Genomic DNA, 18,895 nt, shown 5'->3' on the forward strand with positions numbered 1-18,895 from the left:
GCAGTGTTAGTGCAACACATGCAATCCTGCCTTCTGCATCAACCGTGCCAGCATGTCAATCTGTAGGGAGGAGAGGCTTCATGGCCATGGAGTCATAAAATCATAACCTTTCACTCTCTTCCCTGCTCTCAAAAGGTGCCAGTTACAGTGTGGCGCGCACTTTCCTGGGTTGGATGGAAACCACCAAGCCATTTCACATGGGGCATCTAATGGTAATGATTTTAGGACACTATTCATCTGGGACCACCTAAAAATCACTGATCTGGAGCCATCCCACAGCCTAGCAGCAACTCCCTAGGCCATCCAGTGCTTTCCCTTTCTAGCTACAGTCATTTACTTCAATTCTGGTGCTCTCTCATACACTACCCACACAATAGGGCATTTGCATATAGGTACTGAGGGCAATGACTCAAACACTTTTCCTTATGATAATCACCAAGATTTCTTTGCTCCGTTTATAGAGAGACCCTGATTTTTCCAAAACTGTCCTTCTCCCTCTCATCCAGAGGAATAGCACTTGCCCTCCAAAAACATTATCATCAGTGAAGACTGGCCCAGAACTGCAGAAAACATCCTTCAACCAGAGGCTCGTCCATGATGCAGCTTGTCCAAGAAGTCATGGTCAGACAGCTGTGATGTGTTCACATTATAGGCTGATGGCACTTCAGTCAGGCAGCTGCCACGACAAGTCCCAATCATGTGCTGCTCAACGTTAAGCAGATGATTAAGTCCATCCTTATTCAGTGAAACCTCTAAGCACATGGTTAAGCAGGGCCGCCCAGAGGATTCAGGGGGCCTGGGGTCTTCGGCGGTGGAAGGGACCCCGCTCCGGTGGTAATTCGGCGGCGGGGGAGTCCTTCCACTCCAGAACCTGCTGCTGAAGTGCCTCAAAGACCCCCACCGGGGACCCCCTGCCGCCGAATTACTGCCAAAGACCCAGCACTTCGGTGGCAGGTCCCGCTTCAGCGATAATTCGGCGGCAGGGTGTCCTTCCGCAAGACTCGGAGCGGAACAAGCTCCAGGGTCCCAGGCCTCGCAAGAGTTTTCTGGGGCCCCCAGTGCGAGTGAAGGAACCCACTCCAGGGCCCCCGAAAAACTCTCGTGGGGGCCCCTGTGGGGCCCGGGGCAAATTGCCCCACTTGCCCCCCACCTCTGGGCGGCCCTGTGGTTAAGTGCTTTGCTGAATCAGGGCCAGAGAGGGCAAGAGACCTTTTCTGTGAATCAGATGCTGATCTCCTGCATACCAGTGAAGACCCTGCTAGAGCAAGGAGGAGGACTCAGATGTTATGTGATGGATGCAGAAGAACCTATGTAGTTGGCCCTAAAACTTCTCTTGGAATACCACACGCTTTGTAGCACATTATCTTATGCAAAGGAAGTTCTATACATTTTAATTTCTCTATGCAAATTACAGTATTAAGTCACGTGCCCACCTCCAATAGATTTACTAAGATATTCATTTTGTATCTCAATTCACCTTGCTTCGACAGTTCAAAGGCAAATGTTAATTTAACCTTTATAAATCAAACCTTGTTTTTAGAACCGGAAAACCAGGGTCCCATTAAGCTCAGAGATTTAATAGCAACCTAAAACCTCCCCTAATAAAACCGCATTAACCAAACCATATTTCTTCCCATAAATGAAAACATTTATAAGGTTTTCCTGGCCACCAAGAGTTAAAAAAATACATTTAGCACTGCACTTAATCCCCATAGACCCAATGACCGGCTAGTGAAGGGGCCCTTAAACTTCCTGAATAGACCTTCCTGAAAGGAAAACTGGCTTTTCCCTGACTCAACTTACCAGGGAACTTTTACAGTTGTGTATATTTTCCATAAGTAATTTTTGTGAACAAATTTTGTTTTTATGATTTAGGAAACATTAACTCCTACACATGAAAGATAAATCCCACCACTCCAGAAAGAGCTAAACTGTGTTTAAATGCGAGAAATATCATCATCATTAATGAGATTAGGAACAAAAACTTACCAGTACCAAAACTTTCCTCTCCACACAGAGACAGTTTGTTTGCATCCATTAAGTTTCCAAAGAACTTCCAGCCAGTTGGAGTTTCAAACAAAGCGATCTTTGTAGCTTTGGCCACTCTTCAAAGGCAAGAAAGGTAAGTTATATCACAGCTGGACTGTTAGCACACTCTTGTGAAATGCTGCAACAGTAACGTTTGTTGTTATCAAGCATCTCATTTAACATAACAGTGAAGGCAAGTCAGTCCGATTTTTTAAAAATATTAATTCTTTGTATATTCGTCCCTTGCCTTATTCTTGTGTTACCTTGGGGAGGGAGAGAGAGAGGAATGATCGGGAAGTGCAGAAGAAGAAGGAAAAAAAATACCTAGCTCCTATGTAGAACTTATCAGCGGATCTCAAAACACTTTACAAAGGAGGTCAGTATCATTATCTCCATTTTACAGATGGGGAAACTGAGACACAGGGAGGTGAAATGATTTGCCAGTCAGCAGACCTGGAAACAGAACCTAATTCCCTCAAGTCCCAGTCCAGCGCTGCCTCCTCCTCCCCTAGTGAATAGGTTTCAGCAGATCATATGAGTGAAAACTGCTGAGCCTCTCTTCTCTGGCTGCATAGGTGCTGGAACTAGAGGTACTGCTGCCCCATCGCTAGAAGTGGTTTCCATCATACATAGGGTTTACAGCAGGGGTTCTCAAACTGGGTGTAGGGACTCGAGGGGGTCACGAGGTTATGATGTGAGGGGTTGTGAGCTGTCAGCCTCCCCCCTAAACCCTGCTTTACATCCAGCATTTATAATGGTGTCAAAAATATAAAAGAGTGTTTTTAATTTATACGGGAGGGGTGTCACACTCAGAAGCTTGCTCTGTGAAAGGGGTCACCAGTATAAAAGTTTGAGAATCACTGGTTTACAGTTTGGTTCAATGGCTCTCACCACCCCTACTACACAAATTGTTCCAGCCCCCCATCTGGTGGTTAGTGTCCTCAGTCCCTCTTGGCCTCAATGGGTGTTGATGGCACTTAGCATCTCTCAGGACCAGGATCTAAGCTGAAGAAAACCCAACCGCAAGTTTTCAATAGCTTTTGAAACAGTATCTTATGAAAATGGCTTTTAAACATTGTTCCCACTAAAGATATTGTTTCAGGCATGTTATAATACGGTCACTGCTGGGGAAGAGCACAATTCACCCACCACGGAAGGTTTAAAACTGACACGAACAATTGCCAACCCCCATACCCCAAGTCCTACCTATCAATTGCTCCACTGGTAGGCATGCTTCGTGCAAAGCCACGAACACCGGTGTGCTGAAAGTAAGGAATACTGAAAATATTGGCAGCGATGACAGCAACAGAGTCGGAAGGGTTAACGAAGAACCCGTGCTTCCCTAGAATCATGTTCCGATCCTAACGAAGATGACAAAGGAGGACAAATCAGTTCTAGCTACAACTGTGCGCACAAAGATATCAGAGTAAACATTCTTTTTCAGGCACACCATATAAAAACCATACAGCACCATAGAGTTACTTTCCACTGGATTAAAGTTAGCGTGGAGTTTTGAATCATTTAAGCAGCACTGTATCGTCAATAACTTCAAAGCTTGTTAAGTATAATCTGAACTTTGTAAACTACTATCATAGTGACAAACTAGAGCAAGCGATTTTTCTTCATACATAACTATAGAATGGGAGGGAAATCCCTCATCTCCTATCAATTGCACTGTGTGAGCATCTGATTGGGCACCAGTGCAGCGCTGCTGTAACCCATTTGGTCCTATTCTGCTTCCACTGAAATCAAAGGCAAAAATCCCAATCACCCACAGGAGCATCATTATTAAATGTCTAGTCTTGGCATCTTTGCATAACATGTGGATGAGCTACCATTTGCCAAATATCACTAGACTGCAACAACCTATTCAGCTTTGACATCCATGGAAATTCTATCTGCTTATGCCCAGGATAAATCCAGTGCAGACTGTGCATCAATGAATCCATCAATCATTATTCCAACTGAAGCACTTCCTTTTAAGGCTTGTGCCCTAGTGTTTGTAGTTAAGAACAACTAGACAATGCGGTGGGGGTGGGAGGTTCTGTAGAACAACCACATGCTCATTTACCCCATCTCCATCAAAGGCAGCTCCAAAGTCATACTCTCCAGTCTTCATAGACTGGACCAAGTCAGCAGCATAGGTTAAGTTTGGGTCTGGGTGGTGACCACCGAAGTCCTCTAGAGGTGTACAGTTCACAGCAGAATTTGCAGGAGCTCCAAGCTCCTCACACAGGATCTTCTTTACATAGGGACCCATAACTAACGGAGCAAAAAAGAGAAACAATTAAACATTTTATTTTTTAAATTAAACTTCAACCAGCTGCACGTTTTGTTCGAACTACAACTCAGCCAGAGGCTGCTCGTCTACTATAAGAAGATCATTCCGTTTTAATATACTGGGAGCATGTGGTTTTTGGGAATGTAGAGCACTGTGATCCTGACACTTAAACACAAGTTGTCCCAAAGTGTTCAATGAAACTACTCATGTGCTTAATGTTAAGTAAGAGCTTAAATGTTTTGCTGGATTGGGGCTACAGTGACAAGATCAAGCACCAGAGGGGTAGCCATGTTAGTCTGGATCTGTAAAAGCAGCAGAGTCCTGTGGCACCTTATAGACTAACAGATGTATTGGAGCATGAGCTTTCGTGGGTGAATATCTACTTTGTTGGATGCACGTATTCACCCACAAAAGCTCATGCTACAATACGTCTGTTAGTCTATAAGGTGCCACAGGACTCTTGGCTGCTTTTAAAGATCAAGCACGTAGTTACTCAATGTGTTATTGATACTGCGGTAGCTCCTGGATGTCCAAGTCCTGGACCAGGACCTCACAGTGCTACATGCTGTACAAAAACACAACTAAAAGATGTTTCCTGCTCCCCAAAAGCTCACAATTTATATATGTCACTAAGATAGCCCATGGAACAGGAGAGAAAATGGGAAGGCTTTCCCTGAACATCTAACAATACAACATGATATTCTGTGTTTCACACACCAATAAGCAAAGCAATTAAAAAAAAAAAGTTAGCATGGAATTTCAGAGTTAGCATGACTGTGGTTTGAAAAAGACGGAAACAGGGTGCTGAGAATGCCCCACAGAATAAGCTTTACTGTAGCAACATTGTGGGCAGGTTATCTATGAAGTCTTTGGCACACAAACCTTCTAAAGCAAATATTTCTCTCTACATAGTTACAGCTAAGGCTCTAATCCTGCAATCAGATCAAGATGGACAGACACTTTGTGGAGCCCAATTGACTTCAGTGGGGACTTTACCTGGATTTAAAATTCCTCCTGCACGGATCTGGTTGCAGGATTGAGCTACACCCTTGTTTCACCCTCAAGAAAATAATGTTTTAATGAGAGCGACACACCTGAGCAGTGCAGCATTTCCGCTGGCCGCTATAAAGTTCCCCCTCACTCATTTCTTGAGATCACGGTATTTTTATTATGTTAAATACTCAAACCAGAGAGAAAAGTTAGAAAAAGTAAACCTGAAAGATTCGACATGTCTGACATCCCTAACTTAAAATTTTTTCAGTGCAGTTCGGAAGTAACCTTGCTATTAGGGGACGTATTCTATTTACCATAAGATTACTAGCAAGATTCTTTTGAAGTCTGTCAGTGTCTAATATCATGACACTCTCTTTAAAGCAGCAGCTGTCAGCTGTCAATTCATCAGCAACTGAGATTGGTCCAGCAACTATGTAGCTGATTCTGCAGTTTTGACAGGCCTGAGGACCCCAGTTGGCTTTTGCTGCTTTCAACACACTGTATTAAAACAGTAGAAAGTTAAAATTTGTTCTCTATACTATGGGCCAAATTTTGCCATTAGACCCTAGTGACTCCATTGACATCAGGGAGGCAGCATGAGTGAGAAGGGGCCAAATTCAGTAGTGATGTAAGTGATGGCATAAATTTCACCTCAAAAAGGGGCAAGTTCTGCATAAGTGGAGCAAAGCCCCTTCTTTATCTTTCACCTCATCATACTCTCCTCTTGGTTGTTTCCCCTGCTGCCACTTGCCCGTCCTTCTCCTTAGTGTAGAACTTGCCTTCCTCCTTACACAGAGGTGTAATTTACACAGATGTTTCCATCTCCCTGGAATTTGGCTCATCTCTCTAGAGCAGAAGGAGAAAAGCCAACAACCTCCCTCCCAAATACAGCTCTAGACTGCTATGAGGCATGACAAATGCGGTACTCCATATTCTACGCAATACGTTTTTGTCCCCAGGTTCTGAGGATATCAGTCAGCGACAGCATTGACCAGCTGGATGTTCAATTCTTTGTCTCCAACTCTTCCATCCCGTATGCCAAATGAGAGGGAGAAAGGCAAAACCACAAGCTCATTAAATAAGATTTCCCTCCCCTCAATGACATACCTACAATAATATGTATGTATTACACAGGTTCTCATACTGACTTCATCACTGTGGTTTCTGAGCGCCTTCCAGTGGGGTATTAAGCAATGTGACTAACATCTGTCACGTGTGGTTCATTCTCATCCTCTCCCCAGAGGGAGACTTGTTTGTGTAGTGTAGGATTTTGTTTTCAAATGCACATGCTGCTCTATTTTTCTGTTAGAGAAGGCAAGAAATGAGTCTTCCACTTGGTGTGGTAAGTGGCTCGGTTTATAAGACCCTTCTAAAGCTACCTACTCCCCTTTTGCCACCATTACAAATAAAATACTGAAAATTAGCATGTGGAAGATTGGGACAGGGAGAAGGAACGTCCATTACATTCAGGATCCTAAGTCACTCAGGCGCTTTTGAAAATTTTTCCCAAAAGCTCTGCTGGAACAAATGAGGATTCATGGTGACTAAAGACGGTGCAATGCACTTCTCAAACAGAGGAAAATAAAAGATAGCCAAAAAAAAGAGAGCTAGTTCTTAAATGAAAGTTTCTCCCTCCAAGAAATAGCTAAAAAAAATGAGGAGACAGTAATTATTTCATACCTCCGTGCATAGCATCTATACGAATCTTTAGGTGGTTTTGTCCTGAAAGTAGTTCTTTTAGAGCACTGAAATCAAAGATGTTCCTCAACATGTTCGCATAAGCTTCCACTGAGTCCACAATTTCAACTGCAGAGCCAAAAAAATACAAACAACCCAATACACTGAGAGACTAGCAATGACCAGACTGATCAGATAGACTAAAATCCTATTCAAAATGGTAACTTTGCTATTTATGACAACGATGACATTCCTTAGCACAAAGGCCTGCCATTCAAAATAAGAAGGTCTTTGAACATCCCATAGTATCAATTCCTAATAATGGCAATGGAGAAAATCGTCTGAGGTAACAGCTCACTTTACAGTTCTACTTTCTAGAAGATTTTCAATATTACTACATACTGCCATTCCCTGCTGGTTTCCAGCCTAATCAACACAGCCAGAAACCTGAAGATAAAAGTAGTTCCCAGTACAACTTAATCTCTCTGTTCTTCATTCCAGAGGGTTAAATTCGGCTCTCAGTTACAATGAGAGTGGAACTTTCAAAAGCATTTACCAGAGTTAGACTACAACTTCCACTAAAAGTCAGTGGGAATCAGACACCTAACGCTCATTTGTACCTTTGAAACTGAGAAAGGAATTTGGTCCACATAAAGGCAATGTGGTGGAAAATGTATTAATGCAAAGTCCCAGTGTGCTAACACTGGGGGCTGAAGGAACTAAGAATTTTACCAGGTTCCTTGTTATAAAAATATTCAAATTGTTCCTTTTTTTAACATGCACACACAGTGTGAAATATGGGCAATTAAATCTGAAAAAAAATAACATTTCATTGTAAGTTTGCAAAAATTGTCTAATTTTACAGAAAACCTGCAACATGATGGATTTTTTTAAGTGCAAATGCAGCAATAAAAATCAACTCAAAACTTTAAAAAACACCTAAAAAACGTTTTAGAATGTTTTTATTGGGGGGAGGGGGGGAATGTAAGTGCAAAATTGTCTAAGTTTTGCTATTGCTAACATATTTTCAAAGGGTATCATGATACTGTAGCACAAATGGAATGATAACATTCATATTAGTTTTAGTAGGGCCCAACAGTCTCATTTAAATTAAAGTGAACATTTTTTGTTATGAACCACATGCAATACATGAAAAGAGTGCCTGTTGGAGGACAAAGAAGTGATTCAATATGGTTCTATAAATACCTATACAGGGAGAAGATATCAGATACTAGTGAATGCTTTAAGCTAGCATACAAAGCCACAACAAGACTGACTAAATAGAAGCCAGAAAAGTTCAAACTGGAAACAAGGGTTTCCACAGGTATGTCAGCAACAAGAAGGTCAGGAAATGTGTGGGACCCTTACTGAATGGGGGAGGCAACCTAGTGACTGAGGATGTGGAAAATGCTGAAGTGCCTCGGTCTTCACAGACAAGGGCAGCTCCCAGACTGCTGCACTGGGTAGCACAGCATGGGGAGTAGGGGAGCAGCCCTCAGTGCTGAAAGAACAGGTTGAGGACTATTTAGAAAAGCTGGACGAGCACAAGTCCATGGAGCTAGATTCACTGCATCCGAGGGTGCTAAAGGAGTTGGTGGATGTGACTGCAGAGCCATTGGCCATTATCTTTGAAAACTCGTGGAGACTGCAGGAGGTCCCGGACGATTGGAAAAAGGCAATTATACTGTACATCTTTAAACGGGGAAGAAGGAGAATCTGGGGTACTACAAACTGGTCGGCCTCACCTCAGTCCCCGGAAAAATCATGGAGCAGGTCCTCAAGGAATACATTTTGAAACACTTAGAGGAGAGGAAGGTGATCAGGAACAGTCAACATGGATTCACCAAGGGCAAGTCATGCCTGACCAACCTGATTGCTTTCTATGATGAGATAAATGGCTCCGCGGATATGGCAGAAAGTGGTGAACATGATATACCTTGACTTTAGCAAAGCTTTCAATACGGTTTCCCACAGTATTCTTGCCAGCAACTTGAAGTATGGATTGGATGACTGGACTATAAGGTGGATAGAAAGTTGGCTAGATCGTCAGGCTCAAAGGGTAGTGATCAACAGCTCGATGTCTAGTTGACAAGCAGAGTTCCCCAGGGGTTGGTCCTTGGGCCGGTTTTATTCAACATCTTCATTAATGATCTGGGATGATGGAATGGATTTCACCCTCAGCAAGTTCATGGATGACACTAAGCTAGGGGGAGAGGTAGATATGCTGGAGGGTAGAAATAGGGTCCAGAGTGACCTAGATAAATTGGAGGATTGGGACAAAAGAAATCTGGTGAGGTTCAACAAGGACAAGTGCAGAGTCCTGCACTTAGAACAGAAGAATCTCATGCTCTGCTAGAGGCTGGAGACCGACTGGCTAAGCAGCAGTTCTGCAGAAAAGGACTTGGAGATTACAGAAGATAAGAAGCAGGATATGAGTCAACAGTGTGCCCTTGTCGCCAAGAAGGCCAATGGCATATTGGGCTGCATTAGCAGGAGCACTGCCAGCAGATCAAGGGAAATGATTATTCTCCTCTGTTTGGCACTGGTGAGGCCACATCTGGAGTATTGCATGCAGTTTTGGGCCTCCCACTACAGAAATGATGTGGACAAATTGGAGAGAGTCCAGTAGAGGGCAACGAAAATCATTAGGGAGCTGAGGCACATGACTTATGAGGAGAGGCTGAAGGAATTGGGCTTATCCAGTCTGCAGAAGAGATGAGTGAGAGGGATTTGATAGCAGCCTTCAACTACCTGAAGGGGGGTTCCAAAGAGGATGGAGCTCGGCTGTTCTCAGTGGTGGCAGATGACAAAACAAGGAAAAATGGTCTCAAGTTGCAGTGGGGGAGGTCTAGGTTGGATATTAGGAAAAATTATTTCACTAGAAGGGTGGTGAAGCAGTGGAATGGGTTACCTAGAGAGGTGGTAGAATCTCCATCCTTGAAGATTTTTAAGGACTGGCTTGACAAAGCTCTGGCTGGGATGATTTAGTTGGGGTTGGTCCTGCTTTGAGTAGGAGGCTGGACTAGATGACCTTCTGAGGTCTCTTCCAACCCTAATATTCTATGATAAGACATTTTAAATTGCAGCGATTGGATATCGTGCATTCTCCGTCACTTGGAGTCTTTATATCAAGATTAGATGCCTATGTAAAAAAGATATGGGGGTAAATTTTCAGAAGTCCCATTTTCAAAGTGATAGGCACTTAAGTCAGATTTTCAACAGTATTTAGGCACCTAGGTGCATCTGACAATGTCACTTGGCACCTAAATACCTCTGAAAATCTGGCCCTTGGGAACCTAATTTTCACAGGAAGTCAATGGGATGTAATCTCCTAAATGCCTATGTCACTATTGAAAGCGGGACTTAGGGCCCTAACGCATTCAGATGCTACTGGAAATTTAACCCATGCTCTGGTTCATCCACAAGTTGTTGTGCTCAATGCAGGAATCACTGGGTAACATTCTGTTGTCTGTGTTATGCAGGAGGCCAGACTAGCGGATCATATCCCTTTTGGCCTTAAAATCTATTAAATAACCTTGACAAACAAAGGCACTACCATACTATGTAATTGCCCCATGAAAGTAAAAATTACATTTATACAAGGATAAATGTGTCACTTGCCTGTAAATGGTTTAAACTTGTTCTCCAAGTCAAATTGCTGCTTTCCAATGGTACCAAGGTCCACCTTCAGATCTGGGCAGATAGCATACTCTTCAATAGTCTTGCTAATTTGGAAAATTTTATCAGTAATACCTTCAGGAGCAGGACCTACAAGTGAAAAAGGAAGGAAAGTTTTTAGTGTGTGCTGTAAGTATGCATTCCATAGGTACATCAGAAGACAAGGGATGAGAATGTTTCTCTTGGGAACAGTAATATTTTACAAGGGAAGTAGAACACTTGTTTTGTTTAGTGAAATATACTGCTGACAGTACTGAAGGTATATTGACTGATGTAAGAAATGTTGACCACCAGGGAAAACTTTACCTCCATTGGAAATATTGAATTTAATGCCGAAGTCTCCATTTGGGCCACCAGGGTTGTGACTGGCTGTCAAAATGATGCCACCAATGGCTTTGATTTTTCTAATAATACAGGAGACAGCTGGGGTGGAGAGAATTCCATTCTGTCCAATCACTAAATGGCCAATCTAAAACAAAGATTTAAAACAAACTATCAAAAAAATTCACACTTTTAAAGACTACTAGAGCATGAAAGTTAGAAATGGCAACTTTACAGATGCAGATATTTATAGAACTCTCACACAGTTGTGTGTAAATTTTAGACTTGGCAGAATTATTTTATATAATTTTGACAGATGATATCAATGTTCATTTTTAAAGCATTTTTTCTATTTTTATAGACAAATTTTCATAGTGGAGGGAAATTATGAGGGGCAGTCAAGCAATTATTTAATGACAATAGTTGAGATTCAAAAAGTTAAATTTTTATAACTATTAAAAACACAAATTGTCAATGTCAAAATATAAAGTCAATATCCTTCAATCAAACTCTAATAAGTTCTCAAGCCATTTTTTTCTTATTTGCCTATCTGGGAATTTTGTCTATTATAAATGGGAACATTTTTTCATCTGTTTGTGTGTGTACAGTGAAATCAACATTTACTGACATTTACCAATAAAAACCTAATCTTTCCAAGCCTACTTTCGGGACTTGTCTTCACTATAGGGGCAAATTGACTTAAGTTACGCTACTCCAGCTGTGTGAATAACGTAGCTGAAGTTGACATGGCTTAAGTTGACTTACCTCGGTGTCTCCACTGTGCTGCGCTGACAGGAGACGCTCTCCGGTCGACTCACCTTACTCTTCTTGGAGAGGTGGAGTATCGGGGTCGAACAGAGAGCACTTAGTCATCAGTTTAGCAGGTCTTCACTAGACCCGCTAAATTGATCCCTGCTGCATCGATTGTAGCAGCAGCGATATCCCCGTAGTGAAAACCAGACCTTAGTTTGCTCCCACCACGTCCACATGAGGGAGTTACAGTGCAGCACTCTGCCCTGCAGGTCGGACTACGAGAGTGTGAATAGCAATACGCACCGCTGTTAGCAAGCACTTGGGTATGTGTACTCTGCAATAAAACACCCGCAGCTGGCCCATATCAGCTGGCTTGGGCTCGCTGGGCTTGGGCTGCAGGGTTATAAAACTGCAGTGCTGGCATCCAGGCTTAGGCTGGAGCCCGGACTCTAGAACTACCCCCTCTCCCCTTGCACGGTTCAAAAGCCCAGGCACTGGCCTGAGCCCGGACATCTACACTGCAACTTTATAGCCTGCAGCCTGAGCCTCATGAGCCCAAGTCAGCTGGCATAAGTCAGCATCGAGTATTTTATTTCAGTATAGACATACCCTTAGATTCTTAAACCCAGCAGGTCAAATTCAGAAGCAATGTGTAAGGGAGAGTGTAAGCTACATATTGATAAATGTATATGAGCCAAAGTAAGTCTAGAGAATCTATATTTGTGGAATGTACAGATCGGAAGGGAGAGGGTGGAGAAAAGAAACACCATCTAGATTTACCTCTGATTTTGGTCCAATGGCAAAATATCATCCATTCCCTACTTAATAACCAAGCAGTTTCTGTGAACTCCCCAACGTGAAGGTTGTTTCTTTGTGGAAGAAGTTGCAGCTAAAGCTTTAACTTACTGAGTTTCTTGTTACAAGGGAAATATATCGTACATAACATAGGAATCCCCTTCCCACAATGCTCAGATCTGAATTTCAAATACACCAGTTAAACTTATTGAGAGGCCAGTGTTGGGTCGTTATACAGAAAAACCTATAGGATGCAAGTCCTTTATAATAAAAAAAATTAGATAAATGCTAGAATCCAGCTCTTATTCTCCTCTTCACTGATAATACAGGTGGATGCTCTCTACGGTTCTGAAATAGCAAGGACGTCAAGCAGGTGGCAGTCTGCACCACCATCCCCATCTTCAGTACATCTATCCAACAGGAAGGGGGGTGAACTATACAGTACACTACATGCAGACTCACCAATCCTTTACACCATGCCATAATTACGACCTCTAAATATAGATGTCTTTATTTATACATGCCAGGTTTAGTGGACTATTAGCTTAGTCATTTCTTTTAATTAAATAAGTCAGATTTAAAGTATGCAATATAAATTAGACTACTGGGACACCAAGTGTGGCGGTCTTATTTGGAAATCCTTCTGATCACACATTCATAGAGGTGACAGTATCCACCTACATCACATACCAATGGAACTGCCTTTTACACTTTTAAAATGAGATATGCATGCGTTATAATAATTTTACACTTGAAAATATTCTCAAAATTATACTTTATATTCTACGCACTGGGGTTAGCATGAAGTTGATAAATAAACCAATAGGCATTGCTAATTAGTGACAGAAAGGACAGAATATAAAAATTACAATAAAGTCAAATTTACGGAAGACACGTGTGGGCTATTTTACTGGAAATAAATACAGCTCCAGATCCTCAGCTACTGTAAATGGGTATTGCTTCATCTTGACGAGGGACAAGCTGAGATACCAGCTTTATGCTTTTTGAGACTTAGCATTTCTTTTTAAAAGAGTGAATGAACTACAAAGAAACTGGAAATCAAAGGCAATTGACACAATATTTATGGTCCAAACAGTGGGCCTGATCATTACCTGATGTAAATTTGCATCCTACAGATCTTCTGTTTGGACCATGTATCGACTTCAATGGAGCTACACTGATTTACAATGGCAGACAAGGTGGACTGCTATTTCTAATTTTTACACACACACCCCAAATTATTTTGTTGTCCAAGAGCTTGGGGGGAGGCGGGAGGCTGAACTCTCTCTACCTGTTTGCTATGAACCATAATGCCACCAGATCAGTGGTTTGGTCACATAAATTCCCCATGAGCTATTTAATAGCAGAGGCAGCTAGTATTATTTTCTCTCTGCCTTAAAAATAAAATAAAATCTTCAGTGGAATCTTTGCATTTTTCACAGAAAAACCTCATATCCAGAAATCCATTAAAAACTGAAGTGAGCTGCACTGCACTAAAAGATGTTAGGACTTTTGTTCTAATGCCAACATGTGGAATGTCACCACAACTGGAGTCCACTATAAAGGGGTGCAGCTGTATTGCTAAAACACGTGATATCCTTATTTTCAAATGCTCTGGTGACATTCATGACATAGCTATTTGTATCTATTGAGAAACCACAAACACTGTGTTTTGCCTTTTCATTTGTTGAGCAGCTCAGACCATAATGAAACTGTTTTTGCAGAGCAAAGCAGAGTTGTCACTGAGCACAAAGAGCCCATCTCTCTACCAATCAGTTACTTACTAACAATGGCATTGTGAGCTGATGAAGATAGTTACGAAATGCACAAATGCCAATAACTTGATGCAAATCAACAAAATGAGCATTAATGAGAAACTAACAATATTTATTTTCACACTGGTATTTCTACATGTTTCTACCCTATTGCAAATGTATTTTCACTTTTCTTCAAAGCTAAATGGCAACATTGTTTTGAAAAAATTTAATTGGGTAATTTCAATATCACTAAGGATAATTTTCCATTAAACACTTCACAATGATCCATAATTCTCAGTTAACCAATACCAGGCATTTAAAAGACAATGGGAAATTAGTTCATTAAAACTTAGAATACCTCTTAATTACTATGACTTTATACTTCTGCTTAGATCAGCTACAGTACTAGAAATTTAGTCATATTTATCATATACCAACCCCATTGGCAGCTGCCATTTGAACTATCAATTCTATTGCCAATTTATTAAAATATCTCCCATCTCCTCCAACTACCATAGTAGATCCTTGTCGATCTCTTAGATCTATGGAAAAAAATATACTCTGGACAAAATTCTGCAGGTAGTTTGTCTTGGTCTCAAAATAATAGATTTTCTTCCGTAATCCACTGGTTCCCGGTTTCTGGTCAAAGTAAGCTGCTGTTGGCACAGTCAATATAAGCAGAGGACGGTCTTCCATGTTTCTTTTTCATATAAATACATTTAAAATAAATTATGGTGAAAATAAAAGAAATCTTGACACCAGCAATGGCACATCTACTAGTTAGAAGTTCTGTGAAGCAGTCAAGTGCCCAAAAATAGCTCCTTGAACCTTGTGCTGAATGTGGTTTCGGTAACTGAAGAAGTTTTCTTGCACTTGTTCTGCAAGATCACTGTCAGAAAGAATACATATAATTCCACACTGCAATCCCTCATGAAAATGGAACGAAAATAAGAGATTTGCCTGCAGTAGTCTTCTGATTGTGACAGCAGTTCTGTGCAGTTCTTGTATTACCACAGACTAGACCACAGCAGTGTTAATTCTGTCCAATTATCTGTTAGGATGGGGATAGCAAGAGAGGCTGTTTAGTAGGTCAGCCCTTCAGTCAAAAGCATTGTTGCTGGGCTCTGCTTTCTAAACCAATGCAGAGCTGGAATCGTTTTAGACAGACAAGCAGATTCATAAAGTTCTGCCAGTTGTGACTCTCACTGTCAGAGAGACCTCATAGGGAAGAGAATACTGAGAAGGTAAGTGTTTAGGAAGCATGGCTGTACACAGCTGAAGTTATTTTGTGGAGACCAGCAACTTAAAGGTCACTCTTAAAATGGCAATCAGAAGATCTCAGTTACCTACAGTTTCCTTATATTACTGGCATTGACAGCCATTGCCAGTATTCTATAGTGCTCAACTGAATGGCTTTCCTCTAATAAACATTGCAGTTACCTGCTGGGCAAAATGGGCCAAAATCCACCTGGGAAAAATCCAGAATAACTGCAATGGTTTCTATGGAGTTACTCCAGATTGACCACAGTCCAACTAGGAACAGAGTTTATCCCAGATAAGCATTTATAAAATGCTATTATTTTAGAAAAAACTACATTTGTATAAAGCTGTGAATATTGAAATATGATTAACTCTGGCAGAAGAGTATGACAGCCAAATTATTTGAAATCCCAAGAAAATGTCATCCGGGCTGGTGAGATGCCAAGTTTCTTAAAATGCATTCAGTACTATCATTCTGAATTCTGGGAAGTTAACATGTTGGTTAAAAATAACCAACAATGCTTTTTAGTAATACTTTGTGCTTCTGTGGAGTCTTTAGTCCAAGTATCTCTAAACATTTAACAAGCATTAATTGAGCAATTTATGAAGCCACATATCATTACGGTCCAGCCTATCTGCTACTGAAGCAAAAAAAGTAATAATTTTTAACACAATTCGATAGTTGTGACCATTTGCAAAGTGTTCTATGGGGATGATTTCTTGAGGTTTCAGTTCTGCAACTGGAGGAAATAAATAGGCTAAGAAGCCAAATACAATAATTTTACATCTTTAAAGCTCTATACTAGTATTAACTAACCCATCTTTACTTTGGTGTCCTGAAATGCACAGGCACCGTGGTTAAGTCCTTAGGTAAAGGTTTCCCTCTTGTGGTACAGAAGTGGAAAAACAATTCCCAGGGTTGACTAACAAGATTCTACTTGTACTCAGTTCACACAGTGGGTCTGCTTTCTGATTACTGCAGGAGGATTTACATAGGAAATTCCCATTGGTATTTATTAAAACATCTAGGCAAGCAGTTTCTCATCTCACTCCCAGATGGCACTATAAGTTCAACTTACTGTAGAATGTCCAACCCCTTGAAATGTCTCATTATTCAAACACATGCAAAAAGTAAACTCTTAGGCCTGATCTATACTGGGGGTAGGGGAGGGGAGGGTGTCGATGTAAGATACGCAACTTCAGCTATGGGAATAGCGTAGCTGAAGTCGACTTTTCTTATTTTGACTTACTTCCCGTCCTCATGGCACAGGATCGATGCCTGCGGCTCCCCCATTGACTCTGCTTCTGCCGCTCGCCCTGGTGGAGTTCCGGAGTTGACAGGAGCGTGTTCGGGGATCGATATATCGCGTCTAGACGAGATGCGATATATTGATCCCTGACAGATTGATATATCACGTCTAGATGAGAAGCAATATATTGATCCCCGATAGAGCGATCGCTACCCTCCGATCCGGCAGGTAGTCTGGACTTACCCTTAGAACATGTTCCCCTTTTATTGCATGGGGGAGATTTACATGAAACTACGCACCCATTGGCAGGGGGGAAGGTCACTATGAACCCAATGATTTATACTTATACAACACACACACACACACACACACCACCCCCTAATACATGTATAATTAAGCAGCAGTGGAATTCAGCTACCAAAGTCTAATACATTTCTATGGCTTCATTTAGTTTGACTTTCTGTCACAAAGTTTCAGAGGCATCTCAGGCAGTCCCGACAGAGTTCTCACACTGAAATTAGACCAGGTACTCTAGAGGTTTCCAGATAACAGGAATCAACCTTTTACTTTACTTTGATGTTAGTGCCGATCAACAGTGACTGGTTGGGGATAGGCATGGAATACAAGACCTTTTACCTTTATTTTTTACCTGATGGCTGTTTCACAGCTTATCCCTTAATGAGCAAGTGTCTGTGTGAAAAAAAATATCACCATTAAAATTAGTATCTCTTTTGACAGACCCAAAAGAAAGAAAAAAGGTCTGAGGCAGAACGAGAGATGAAGTGGGTGGGCCACTGGCTTCAGTGGGCTCAGGATTTCACCCAGTGTCTCCACCCTGGCAGAGTGGAGATTGTGTGGGAAAGCTTGCCCTGCCACTGCCCATGCCATCCTTGTTCTGAGGACGAATGGTGTGGCGGGAGGAAGGGCACCTCTCGCAAAATCCTGGATTTCCCGCCTGTTTTTTAAAGATAGAAAAGCTGTGGAGTATTTACTGGTGCAGTTTTCTAGTTTGCTACCAAGAGGAACTGGACATGCAAGAACGTGGCCAGAGCTATGCACTTTTTCCTGCTAACAGCTGACTTTGGTTAATGATAAAAAAGACTAAACATGATTGTGTTTTCAGAAAATGTAAACTTTAGACTGTGAGTCTTTGTCAAAAGGTCATTTTCCTGCTATTTCTACATACTGGCTTTCAGTACCACAAACTGAAGCCTGTGTGATTCTGAAAAACGCAGAGAACCAAATTCTGCCTTTAGCCTTCAGTACTAAGATTCTCAAAGTCACCTTTCCATATTGCTTAAGTTCTATACGACCAGTAACAGTGATTCTTACTCTGTACTATGAGCACTATTTTTTATTTGAAAGACATTCACCTTCTGGCAGAGAATCTTATGGGAAGAGAGACCTGAGCAGAAGTTACTGGATAAAGTAGCCTTACAACAATCAGTTCTAAAGTGAAAGAAACATTTTGGAATCAAAACAGTTTTGGGAAAGCCCACAGAAAGAACGAACGAACCTGCCTTTCTCTCTAGATCAAGATAGAATTACATTTTCCAGATTAATTAACTGCAAGAATTCCAAGTGAATTACAGTCTATATAGCTCCACATTTACACACAAGATGACTATGACTGTCTACAGCATGTGAATATGAAATGTTCAGTGTGTTCCCCACTCTAATTTCTAGCACTTTTCTCTGATTTGTTAGCACACATACAGCAGGCCCATAAACCCTGCTATGCATTCATAACTAAGGCTGCGATTCTCTCTGACTTCCACAGTAGCTGCTGTGGCTGACTCCAGGGCGCCCCACAGCCAGCTCCACCAGCCGCTGCCGGGGCGACCCAGGGCCAGCTGCTTGGGCAGTCCGTGGGACCAGCCGCATCGGCCACTGTTTGGGCGGCCTCAGGCAACTGGATCTGGGAAGCACCTGAGCAGAGGTCCTGGGGTGCCGTAGGGACCACCCGAGCAGCAGTGGCCTCAGAGGCACCTGGAGGCTGTCTGGAGAGCAGTCCCCGGGGAGCAGCAGCCAGGGGAAGTCAACCCCTGGCATCAGAGCAGGCCCCCCCGGAGCAGCACCCTCCAAAGCAGTGGGGCCCAGAA

General features: G+C 42.0%; 2 protein-coding genes across 4 annotated transcripts in view; both read right to left on the reverse strand.

The window, feature by feature from the left end:
* Positions 1-18,895, reverse strand: part of LOC127055264 (uncharacterized) — a 268,873-nt gene that overhangs the window by 232,415 nt on the left and 17,563 nt on the right. The gene's annotated exons all lie outside the window — the stretch shown is intronic.
* Positions 1-18,895, reverse strand: part of PGM1 (phosphoglucomutase 1) — a 34,079-nt gene that overhangs the window by 5,793 nt on the left and 9,391 nt on the right. The window contains exons 1-7 of one of the 3 annotated variants that reach the window (XM_050962022.1): positions 14,722-15,310; positions 10,964-11,126; positions 10,601-10,747; positions 6,983-7,108; positions 4,100-4,290; positions 3,235-3,389; positions 1,990-2,105 (exon numbers count right to left, since the gene is read on the reverse strand). In XM_050962022.1, the coding sequence (XP_050817979.1) occupies positions 1,990-2,105; positions 3,235-3,389; positions 4,100-4,290; positions 6,983-7,108; positions 10,601-10,747; positions 10,964-11,126; positions 14,722-14,979 (1,156 nt within the window). In that variant the 5' untranslated portion in view covers positions 14,980-15,310. Of the gene's footprint in view, positions 1-1,989; positions 2,106-3,234; positions 3,390-4,099; positions 4,291-6,982; positions 7,109-10,600; positions 10,748-10,963; positions 11,127-14,721; positions 15,311-18,895 lie in introns of those variants that run through there. The other 2 variants (XM_050962021.1, XM_050962023.1) reach the window with 2 other exon arrangements.

Source organism: Gopherus flavomarginatus, chromosome 7, assembly GCF_025201925.1.
Source record: "Gopherus flavomarginatus isolate rGopFla2 chromosome 7, rGopFla2.mat.asm, whole genome shotgun sequence".
NCBI lineage: Eukaryota > Metazoa > Chordata > Testudines > Testudinidae > Gopherus > Gopherus flavomarginatus.